Source organism: Sipha flava, unplaced genomic scaffold, assembly GCF_003268045.1.
Source record: "Sipha flava isolate LNK unplaced genomic scaffold, YSA_version1 297_pilon_pilon, whole genome shotgun sequence".
NCBI classification, from domain to species: domain Eukaryota; kingdom Metazoa; phylum Arthropoda; class Insecta; order Hemiptera; family Aphididae; genus Sipha; species Sipha flava.
In genome coordinates this window covers 30,994-43,863 of record NW_020272969.1, presented here as the reverse complement: position 1 = coordinate 43,863, position 12,870 = coordinate 30,994, and the positions used below count along the sequence as shown (strand labels likewise).

At 30.8% G+C, this 12,870-nt stretch overlaps 1 protein-coding gene across 13 annotated transcripts in view; it reads left to right on the top strand.

The window, feature by feature from the left end:
* The window catches only part of LOC112685893 (protein sprint), an 82,736-nt gene that overhangs the window by 56,501 nt on the left and 13,365 nt on the right, over positions 1–12,870 (top strand). For all 13 annotated transcript variants that reach the window (XM_025557928.1, XM_025557927.1, XM_025557926.1 and 10 more), the window contains one exon: positions 6,018–6,195. In XM_025557928.1, coding sequence (XP_025413713.1) covers positions 6,018–6,195 — 178 coding nt within the window. The remainder of the gene's footprint in view (positions 1–6,017; positions 6,196–12,870) is intronic.

Sequence of the window (12,870 nt, the reverse complement as noted above, 5' to 3'; positions counted from 1 at the left end):
CTAAAACGTACTAGTGAAGATTTCATTTGAAAAAATATAAAACAGGAGCGAAAAATCGGTTAACGTTAAAAGCATGCTAAGACAATAGCATGCTAACGATTGAAATTTATTATTTTCTCCCCTATTCGGGAAGAAGTTTTGTCTCAAAGGGAACTGTTCCACGCAGTGTTATGCTTAATTAAATACGCTTCCCGCTCCTCTTTGAAAATACGTCTGACTGTTCGCTAAACTCGCCAATGAGTACTTATAAAGTCAAATTTGTGTGTACGCAGCTTATCAAATCGTGATTTTTTGTCAAATTTCGAGACTATCCATGAAAATGATATATTTTTACATTGATTCTAATTAACTGAGAAATTAACTAACCTATGCGTCTATTATCGATTTAATTATTGAAGTGTAGTTTTGACCAACAAAATAAAGTTATCGTTATAATAATAAATACGAGTATAGGTAATCAAATTAATGCTACACAAAGATAAATGGATTAAAAAAAAATAAAAAAATATTTTGCAAAAAAATGTTTAGATAGCATATTGATTAGAATTATAAAATTTAATTAATTAACAACCATTAAATAATAATATTGTAATTATTTTATTTTTATTCACAAAATAATCAAAAGCTAGTTTTTTATTAATAAATTTACAGGTTCATATATAACACATCCATTTTTAATTAATTACAAATATTTGATTTTGGGCTTATTTTTCTTAAACTTTTGCATTATGCACATATAAGTTAAATAAGAAGTACAATAATGATAAACTATATTATACAGTTAAATAGTATGATTATATAAACAATACTTTACCTGAAACCCTTAAATAATTGTAAATTAAAATTAAACTTTAAGATGTTAACTAATTTGAATTATTCATTCGATTATTTATTTGTTTTCAAAATCGTTTAAAACATCGGTCTATTTATAACATATTTAAAAAAATACATGGAACTGTATACGTAATAAATTAATTTTCACATTATGATTTTCAATTTCCATTCGGTAACCTATATTTATTTTATTGATACAGAGAGTAATTTTTTTTTCGAATTTCATATTTTTTTATTGACCTAGTATGCCTACCTAAAAATGTTCGGTTACCGAGAAACATGTGCGTAAAATGCGTATCCGTGTACGTTATTATCATTCTGAATATGTTATCTTATGACATACTATACATCGTAGTACATTTTTCCGAAAAAAATTTACTCTTGGTACTTACACATTTGGATTTTTATATATTTTTTTAACAATTTTGTCTTCCGAAGGCTTAATGTGTCGAGGCTAGAAATATCTCGAATACGTTTTCTTGTATATTTGCCCTTATGTATACAGATGCCCCTTTTGGGTGTGTGAATATTTCATGTATTTTCTCTCCAGTTGATTAGACTGCGTGCCCGGCTTTGCTAGACATACATAATACATGTGTAGAACAACTCGTGTTTGGCCCAGTTGCTTGTCAAAAAAAAAAAAAAAAAAAAATTAAATAAACAAAAACAGTAAACTGCTAAGGTCTTGCAGTGTACCTCAATCGTATGGCGGTACACGAGGGTTACACGAAATATTATCCGATCCCATGGGTGCTGATGTGCATTCTCGTTGAAACACCGATAATATTGCTCGTACATGTAGTCCCGCGTTTGGATTGGGATACATATGTTTTTGTCTATTCCGCCTATATATATTATGTTATGATGGATACTAGACGAAATATTGTATTGACAACCTGTTTTTGCGTAATAGGTGTCTAATCTTTGTGATGTAAAACTCGTTTCTGTATTTATCTGACCGTGAATTTATTTCGTTGAGGATGAAAATGATTATAAGACGTTGACCCCCTCTCCGCTGCTTTAATATAACTACACTGCAGTTTCGAACAAAATGTAGTGTACAAACACTAAATATTTTACGATTGAAATAATGAACATTTATTTTTTTTTTTTGCATTGATGCGTGTCACTTAAAGTTTGAAAAAGCCAAATGTGTTGCCTTAAGTAATCCTATACTTATGTGCAGCATATTATAGTTAATCTAAAATATTCTAGCTGTACTCCCCACTGGTATTTGGCTTATTTTAATACTGTCATAACGAAACAATAGCTATTATTAAAAAAATAGTGTATTTAAATATCTAATAATTGTATATCAAGACAAACATATATATCCTCTATAATTACTCGCATTTGTGCAGTGTGCACATTGTGTGATAAGTCGATATGAAATTATACATTGTGTTGTGTTTGTGCATTAATAATAATTACAGTCGCGTAGGTAATCTATAAAATCTCATTCTACATACATTATAGTACGCATATGATTTTCTATTAATGCCAAAAATCCAATAAAATATTACACCTTTGATTTGTTTTATTTTTGAGATGGCATTATTATTTAAATTATTTTTATGATAAACTATACACAAGGCAATATTTTTCTTTGATGATTTACCCCAAAATGAATTAACGAAAGAAATAAATAAAATGTATATAGGGTGTATATGCTTATTACTTAACCTTGAAGTTCATGTTCTGTAATCAAGTTTTTTTTTTTAATGTATAGGAAAATCATCATATTCAAATTGAAGGGATCTAAAAGGGTGTTACGAACTTGTGGTGCAACTGAAATGACTCATTTGGTACAAAGGGTGATTGCAAGAAGTGTAATTTTTTTTGTCCACATGCATAGTATGTATAAACTAAAACACACTAGGGTAGTATGGAATAGGGATTTGCAGACAGTTTCCATGGCGACCATGAGTCTGTCTGTGACATTCGGGTATTAAAACTGTGAGGGAACCGACAATGGGGCCACCCGGCTGTCCTTTTATCAGATATAATCCTTTATTACCTTATGACTTTATAATACTGGACAACCTATAAATTGGTTACCGTTCGGTGGAATACACTGTAAAAAGATATACGAGTATGTTTGTATATATACCCTTTGCCGAGATATACTTGTTTTAAAGAGATTTCCTTGGCAAATTCAGCTGCCCAGATTATTGGATTTGACATGGAAACATGCTCCGCAGGGATTTCATCTTTGTCTCTCTCGAATGCAAAAAGTAATAACAGTTTAAAACTTTGAGCACGTTTTATTTAGAAAAAATAAAATATACAGCAACAACAAAATTCCTCTCCAGAAGTGTATAATTAACACTTTTATTTATATCCAGACGTATTTATTTGTTTTAATAAAAAAGCTTGCCGTATAATAATTCTTAATGAAAATTAATTACTGCATTTATCTTGTGGAGTTCCTCATAAATAATGCTTCAACATCGGATTAATGCAAGATTTCCTATAATTTATCTGTATAAGGATAACATTATACATAAAATATATCCGTTAACGTGTTATAGTCTGTAAAATGTGTTAATAATATTTTACTGTGGCAATCTAAAAATATTTACAATATGCTTATGTATGTACTATTAGGTTCGTATAAATAAATATAATTACTGGTAATTTTAGATTTTACTTAAATCTAGTTCGGTTAAACGCATTAATTTTTAAATGGATTATAGATATTACGCTCAACGGTTTTACCCCAGGTTAACATTAAAAACAAACTATCAAGATAATAAATAATATAGAAAAAAAATGACTATAGAACAATAATACTTTCTAATGAAGAGTAAGAAAACTGTGATTTCATCATAGGGTATTAGGTCGGTATTATAGTTTTTATATGATGCCTTTAACTGTAAATTCCTGTCAATGAATTTTCCCTCTATATAATGAACTGCCGAGAGAGGGGTTGCAAAACTAATTATTTTCCTTCCGGGATGAAATTAATTGATATCTCTCTGGACCAGGTTTAATGCATCGGGTGCCGTTGGAATGATGATAATGTTAATATACTGACAACCTTCATGAAAATAGAATTTCCGTCAATTATACGTGATGCTCTTTCCATCATTCTATGGTTTACATGTAATATGTGTGTAGGGTTTTTTCTAATAAATTGCATATAATAATTTTCATAAATTTAAAATACCATTTGCTGGGTCATACAATTTAAAATAGTTATTTTATACAAGTTTGATTTATTATGTACGCGTAGAACGTTAAACACATAGTTGTAATACCATTCTAAAATCATAACATAAATTATTGAAAACCGCTCTCGGATATTACATCTAAACTACGTATATATATTATGTTTATTGTTTAGGGTACGGCATCAATAGTCTTTGATGCGACAATAATAATTGATATTGTTGACGTGTTTAGTAACCTACGATAAATTGGAATTGATATTAAATCGTTATATTTCAACAGTGCGTGTTCCTCGTTTTTTAATCATTGATGACTTATAATTAATAAGAAATGTATAATGTATAAAGATTTTATCCCGACTCGAGGTTGTATATAATTTCAAAATTCAAAATCCAAATATTGCACTATTTGTATTTATGTACTTGCTTTTATTAGTTATATATGCTAAATTTGTTCAAAGAGAGAAGCTATATATCATGTAATCCGATTATATTGTCATAGCTAACGTCTGAAAACTAAATCTCTTCGTCATTGTTGCCTAAATATCATCCTACTCTTTGCAAAAGTTATTTATTAAACGCTCATGTCGATTGATAAGAAGCTTTTAAAAGGGCTCTAATCCGTTCCATAATATAAAACTCATCGTTTATCTTCAATGTATAAACCCCATCAGCCTTTAGGTGGATTCAGAATATTAAAAATACATTAAAAAATACGCCACGACCTTTATTGAGAATATATTATTCGTTTATTTCTTTGAAATAAATATTTTATATTTATATATGTTTTAAATGTGCACACATTACTTAAACTCCTTAATAAAAACGTCGACACTGTTTTCTTTTGCTCCACAGAGTTTTCCGTTCTAAGTATTTATAATTGAAATGTTGTTTGGTTTGATGTGGTGTCCCCTTCTTGTTGTCACTCAAGTTCCATTATAACCACACATACATCCCAGAATGACTTGCGTGAAACATAAACAAAGCGTTGTTACCATTCAGGTTACCATTTCGACCGTCATCATACACACAGTATCGCACACGCGCACACGCTAATTGTGCCTTCAGTTGAAAGGGTTGTCTCGTAATAAACCCCTACCCAAAAGGGATGGTCGAGATTGTTTAATCTCCGCTTATCAAAACAGAACACTTCCGTTGTACTAATTGTCTTGCTCTTTTTGAACTTTTATTTGTTATATTTATGTATATAATTATATATATTATTATTTTTTAGCTTAATGATCAAAGCGCAAATAAAATCTCTTTTTTTTAATTTGTTTGAATTTTGATTCTTAAGTCGTGTATAAGGGACCACTGTACATAAAAGTGAAGCGTATAATAACGTTGACGCCCGGCCTATGCGAAACGATAAAATCTAAATGGTTATTTGAGCAATTATATCCAGTTCTGAGTTTTTCCCTTGGGATATAATAGTATATAAATGTCTGTGGTTAATATTTTTATATTTTAGGGGAGTAATATTGGCTGTGCAGAAATTCGTGGCAAACTTGTCAAAACTTCATTATTTTGTATTTTATAGGGTAATTTTATTGGTGAAAATAAATAGAACTTTGTTAAATATTAGATTACTGTTAAATCATATATCAGCATATACATATATAGTTTATTTTATTATACATGCAATTAATTTAAATCGAATTTTATAGAATGTTATTATTTGTTTTACATTCATAGCATAACAAATAAAATATTTTATTAAATTTTGAATGTATATAATGCAAAAATATAAACAGTTAATAATTATTCTTTGAGATCGTATATGTATATAGATGTATATAGATGTAATATTCATTTATTCATTTATCGTACGGCATAAATTAATACGATACACGACACACGACCTAATAAAACGTACATATTACTATAACTTTAATGTATACGTGTATAGTATGTTAATAGAAGTTCAAAATGTATACTCATTTTAGTTAAACTTTATGTATAATTACATTAATTTTTCGTCATGTATTAATATTGAGGTACATACTTTTCCAGAGGCGATGCGTTTCTCGAATCGTACATCGATGGACTGGCAAGATCTCAGGGTCCCGAGGTCGGTGGCGCTGAGGACGAAGATCAAGACGGAAATTTGATCAGAACAGAAGAAAAACAATTCCAGGACAGCGAAGATTTCCCTGATAGCCGAGATTTCAAGTTCAATCATTTGTCCCAAGTGAGTTTTGCTTATATTCACACGTGTACATAAATAAACGATAATGGATCAAAATAATAATAAATTAGAACACCACCGCCCGGGCACGTACGTAGATAATATGCGATGTTCAACTGTTATAATGCGGGCGAGTATGTCGAGAAAAAGAGGGTTATTTTATGCGTATAGTTGTAAATCGTGCCATGTGCCCGCGAATTAAAACAATTCCAAGACCGTTGAGTAATTTGACGTCCGCGTTTGCTTATCCGTTAAAGCTATAAATGAAAAAGCTCGAGTCGTAAATCGTCGGTCGTTTGTTATTAAACCCAATAATCAAATCTATTGCAGCGGACAATCGCAGAAATTCGTTCAACAGGATTAATGCTAAAACAGGCAATTGAACGCGTCATTAACCGTGAAGTAATAAAACGACGCCGGCAATATAATGTATACGTAAAATATACCATGGGTTATATAGTGGTGTTCGCTGTCGTCACAATTTGCACACGTTTGGTTTGCTTGTGTAGTATTTTCGTTTTTATTATTCTACCACAACACTATTTTAGTCGTCGCAGAACAACTACTATGTTCACACGCGTACACGAGATATATATATATATATATCCGAAAAATTTAAATATTTACATTCATTCCTGTACTGGATACGATGCATAAATTAACTATAAAATGATGTACACATTTGAACCCTTTTCAATATAGAAATTACTCAAAAATATAAACGATGTTTTGCATTATATGAACATTATTTTTTCACTTTTATTCTGTTTCATCGTACGTCACATAGTCGAATCAGAAAGTAACCCGATGCCTTTATGTACCGTAATTACTAAAACGACATTGTTCGAGTAATATTTTATCATAATAGTATCGATCGGTTTTTTATTATAATCTTAAGATAACTGCATTGATTGCATTGAATATTTATCGCGTTCGAAAGTGTATACTATAATTTCAACAAACCATCAAAAACTGGCAGTGTTATTTAAAGAAATTTTACTACGAATTATAATATTTCGATAACTAGGAACATCGAAAAACATAATTCCATTACTACTGCCTGCAGTAATCACGCTTTCTTCGAAGACGTTATTTTCTATAAGTCTGATTTCGTGCAATTTGTAAGTTACTGAAAGAATCGTCGTCGTGCAATTTATTAAACTCTCTTCGAACTAAAGCAGAGTAAAACGCAAAGCCGCTTGAGAAGTTAATTTAATAATTTAATTATCGCGCCGTTGAACACGGAGGAGGTGAGGGGTACCGCCTATTTCATTTTAAATCAATGCATAGTACCATTTATGATTTTTTTTGTTGTTTCTTAATGCGTTCCCAGAAGAGACTATATTTTATATGTATATGGTACTTGTGTTATGGAATTTATCCGAAAAACTTTGATAGCCGAATCGGAAGAAGAAAAAAACTAAAACTAAACCAAAACCCACGAACGAATTAATGCATTATTATTGTCATGTCCCCCAGTCTGCGGCGGTGCTATTGTTCTACACACGTCATTATATATGTATACATATATTATACACTATACATCTCGCTCTAACGTGCTCGACGAACTCTTCCCGTCCATAGTGTCTGAACACCTGCTGAATACCAATGAGACAGTCGTTCGTGTTACTTGGTAATTTATTGATTTTGGAGAATATTTGATTCGCTCTCGGTTTATACCATATATTACGCATATATTTTGTAATATGTGCTTATATATATATATATATATATATATATATTTTTAACGCTCTTCTTTTCTCTCCTTTTCATTTCGATAAAACGGATGATTTGAAATTCCGATTATTATTATGATATCGTTCTTCTCAGTCGGTAGCCATTATATATTTTAAATCGAAATTAAATATTTATTAACGCGTGTCCACTATAACACTACATATTAGCTGCAAAACGTCGCCGCTGTCTGTCGGAATATAGGTATTTCCGCCAGACGGGTGGTCCGATAATTGTACTAAAAGCGTATACAATGTTATGCTGTTGACGGAATTGCCGGTCGAAGGCTACACAGTTTGATATTGTTCTTTTATTATTTCTATCAGCCGTTAATATTTAAATATCATGTTATCTATAATAGCTTTGTAGTTTATTAGCAAACTATATTGTTAGCGATCTCCAGCAAACATTACAATGAAGAATTTGTTTGTTATTTTATTCACTTGTGCTCATTACATTCAGTTAATCGAAATATTTAATGACATATTCGATTCCGACCTAATTAAAATGCACGTATTACAATAAATAATACATATTTCTAATCCAACTAAATTATACGTGTAATTTACGAATAAATTAAATAAAAATGCATGGGTAATTATTTAATTTATTTCATTCGTTCTTCAAAATATAAAAACGTTGGGTAATACTGTGATTATTATCGATTATATCTCAAAGCGTTAATAATAAATTTAGTTCAAACAAGTTTTAACTATGAAAATATTGTTTGCCTTGAATTAATTTTAGATAAACCTCTGGACTATTTTATGATTTTCAATTATTTAGCTTTTTGAAGTATAAAAAAAGTCAGTGGATCAGCACGTTTTGAAATATTTCTTCGACTAATTAAATTTATTTAGCACTCGGCATTACAATTTTTCTTTAATGATTAATTAAAACTATTATTGCGTTAGAATCGTAGAAGTTAAACCGTTTAACCAGGTAAACGATACGAGTGCATGACTGTCAATGATTGAGAAACAGATTTTTCATCTTGTTCAGCGTATAAGTTTACTCAACTTGGACCGTCTGAAATTTTAAATATCAGCATTTTTCAAATATTTTATGTATAAGAGGGCAATATAACATTTTAACAAACCCGTAGTTATACAGTAAATCCATATTCAACTGCGCAGTTAGACAACAAAACACGAACTTTCAATAACAATTTTACTCGCTTTTGTACAGATATAATAATAATATATTACTCATAAACGAAATTGATAATTGATTTAATGTTTCGATTGATTGAACGCAACGTAGACGTTAGTTGATGTCAATGTTACGAATGGTATTTATGATTTTCTCTCATTTATTAGTCATCGTTGCACTTGAGATTTTGAAGGATATAAACTTTTATAAAATAATTTTTTGATTTTATCAGCAAAGACTGAAATGTGACTATGATGTTCATAATGACGAAAGTAAAAACCCATCACTTCTACAAAAAGGAGGTATTTAATATCGTTTATTTTTTTACGTTTATTAATACTATTATAAATGGTTTGTTATTACTATCACTTCTGTTACTATTATTATTATTTCTCTGTCATAAGTAATTTCACTCTTTGACCCTATACCTGCTTCTGTACATCTACTATCGGAAAGAAGTTGTCAAACCCTTCGCCTTCCGCCTGCCTAGACGACACACTACGGATCTCTACACAAGCGGATAATGTGGTGTTTTTTAATTTATCTCTCTCATTTGAAGTTAAAACGAACTGCAGAAATAACAGCTTTCGATCAGAATACCACGCGTTCATTGACGGTGAATTATTTTCTTTTCCGATACGGACAGGGGAGGGCGGTACAAGCAATTAAGAAAAGATAAAAAACACTGGGTATGGTTTTACTTGTGGTTCAACTGTAGTAAAGATGCGTTATTTCATACGCCGGGGAATTCGTGGTTTCCGAGCTAAAGCCTCCGGCGGGGCGCCGAGTTGGACAGATGATCGATAGAACAGCAGAGGCCGACGACGTTGTCGCCGCGTGTTGTTCATCAAAAAAACGTTTTCGTGAATACCGCCGAAATATCAACCGTGTACAATGCAATTTTTTCCAACACTTGCGTATTGTCGTGCGCATTAATCACTTGTCTTTCTTTTCCGCACCTAAAAAAACACAGAAATCGTCGTGCACCTTACAAAGTGTGTGTGTGTGTGTCCTTTCAGAATTTTCAACCGCATAAACAATGCCGACAACCACGAAGTTCGTTGTTCTGGGAAAATAAATTCACCATAGCGTCTCTCTCTCTCTCTCTCTCTCTTGTACACCCATTTTCTCATTGCTTTATTATTATGTATTTTATAATTATTATTATTATTTTTTATTTAGTTTTTTTCAACAGACGTGTTTTCCTTATAAAATATTCCACAAATTTCTAACGTAGTGGACGTATGATTTTTTTTTCTGTTGTATTTGCGACGCTATAAGTTTTTATCGTGTTCAAAATATGTAATCGGAGAAAACCCAAAATATTTACGTTTTGTATCCGAAAAGGTTGGTCGGAATGCTGTTTACAAATGAGTATTACTATTTATTATTATACTGAACACATCCAGGTAGAAGGTTATTATTATTAATTAGTCTAGGTCAGATACAGTAAATATTATAATTTAATGTTTGGACCATAATAATTATCTATAATTAAAACATTGGTTAGATATAGTATGAACATAATATTGCTTTTAATTCGTCACGTAGTAAGTAGAGATGTATTACACAACATAATATATTATTATGCATTATACCTACTTATAGAACATCAATAATTCGAAACATTTATTCTCTATAATGAAAACTAAAAGGTTTTTTTCAAACTGATTTATTACACTTTGAATTTATTATTAAATACATTTTACTTTAATTATTAACGAAGATGTATAATATATTTTACGTAAAAAACGTGTTAAAATTGCGCAATCATTTTTTATTGTTAAAATTGCGAAAACTAATTTTAGTATTGTACCTATTTACCGCATAACATTTTTTTCTCTGAATAATTTGTTATGTATGAACAATTTTTGAAAATCTTATTTGGCCATTATCGATGAAGATGTTCGGATAATATTTGTTATTTGGTTAATTATTAATTTCTTTTATATATTATAACATTCCTTCTCGACTTCCCATCGATTCTCTATCGTTGTATCTAACTGTGGTTACTAAGTGGGATTTTATGTTTTTTTCTTTAAATCTAGGGGATAACGGGGAAAATTAAATTTTTGCATTATACATTAACCGCTAACGACAAGGATGATACAGTATTTAATATTTAATGCTTATTATGCGTGGTTCCGATTTCTTGGATTCGCGGTAATTTCTTATTAACCGACGAGACTTTGTTGTTGAATTCGTTTTTTGATCCGAAAATTCGTCATGTGCCTAATTGCAGTTAGCCGTTATAGGTAGCCGTATGCCTGTAGGACCGTTAATCAATCAGTTAGGTAAACGCTGTTAATCCGCGTACGATTATGACGTGAGCGTGTTTCCACTGACCCTTTTACGTATATTAATATATTCAGTTTATATGACTTGGTGTGCTACTTATCACATGCTTATTTACTATTTGTTGTGTAGGTTGTACTTACATATTTATATGTTGAGTTTTTTTTTTCAATATACTCTGTAATTGTTGTTACTTATAGTGTCGATAATGATATACACGTTATTATTACTATATTATTGTTTTTATTTTTTTTTTATAGTTTCATTACTAAACTGATAACCTTAGAATTCTTAATATCATATTCGAATAAAGTTGCTTATATGATAACGTTGACTGAAACATGTTCAATATCTATATATAACAATTTTGAAGTGTAAAAGTTTTCAAGTTACACAAGATTAACATAATTTTACGGAAATTGTTTATTTTTCAAATTGAGTAAGCGTTCAAGATGAGTTTACTAAAATATATGCCAAGGAAAATAATTTTTTTTAATATTTTTAATCCCGTTTCAACGTACATTTTACTACTCAAACTTTCTCGGATCTAAATCGAAAATGTAAAAAAAAAACTCACTGATATATATATCGTATTTTGTTCAATTTTATTTATTAAAAAATATGTAAAATATAGGGAATGTAAAATTACGAGAGTCTTCTATTTTGTGTTTCAGTTTTATATATATATATATATATATTTTGATCGGTAAACTTACATTTTAGTGTATGGTTGAATTGAGTTCTAGAGACAAAAATATAAAAAATGAAAAAAAATAACAACGTCGATATAAAAACCTACAGTTTCCTTCCTACGCTCAGGTTAGGATTTCGAACCTTGAAAGTTAAGTCACTTCATCCATGTAATGTATAATTTCAAAGTCTATGAAAAACCAGGTCGGTTATTTCCTCTTTTATTAACAATTATTATTCCATCGTGTTCGTTCAACTCGACTGCGAGTATTATACATAGCAATTGTATACGCATTTCAATAATAACGTTTAATGAGCCAGTCCGCAGACCGGCCGCCTTCTGTTAGGATTTACTTTTCTTTCTACCTTAGCAAAGATTTCAATTAAAAACCTTGGCCCACGGTCGATGGATTCTGCATGCATCATGCAGCACTCCGGGAGAACGGACGTCGCGGTTCGTTCGCGTATACATATTTATATATTAATATATATATATTGTATTTTATACCTACTGCGCATTCGGAACACACAAACAGCCGTACAAAAGCAAAATTATATGTGCATTAAAATAATATATATATATATATATATATTTATTCGGATAACAGCCCGAGGGAAAGTTTCGATGCGGCGGCCGTCTTTGGGGAGAGGGTCGTCCCTTAACCTATCCCATATCGTCGAACGGACGCTGCGTTGGTCGCAAATAAAAGCGCCCCTTCTGCTCGCGCCCCGCAAGCAGCGATGTGTAAGAACACGGGAAACTCCGAATTAACCCGATTGAATGTCGGTGCGCGGTCGTAGGCGAAC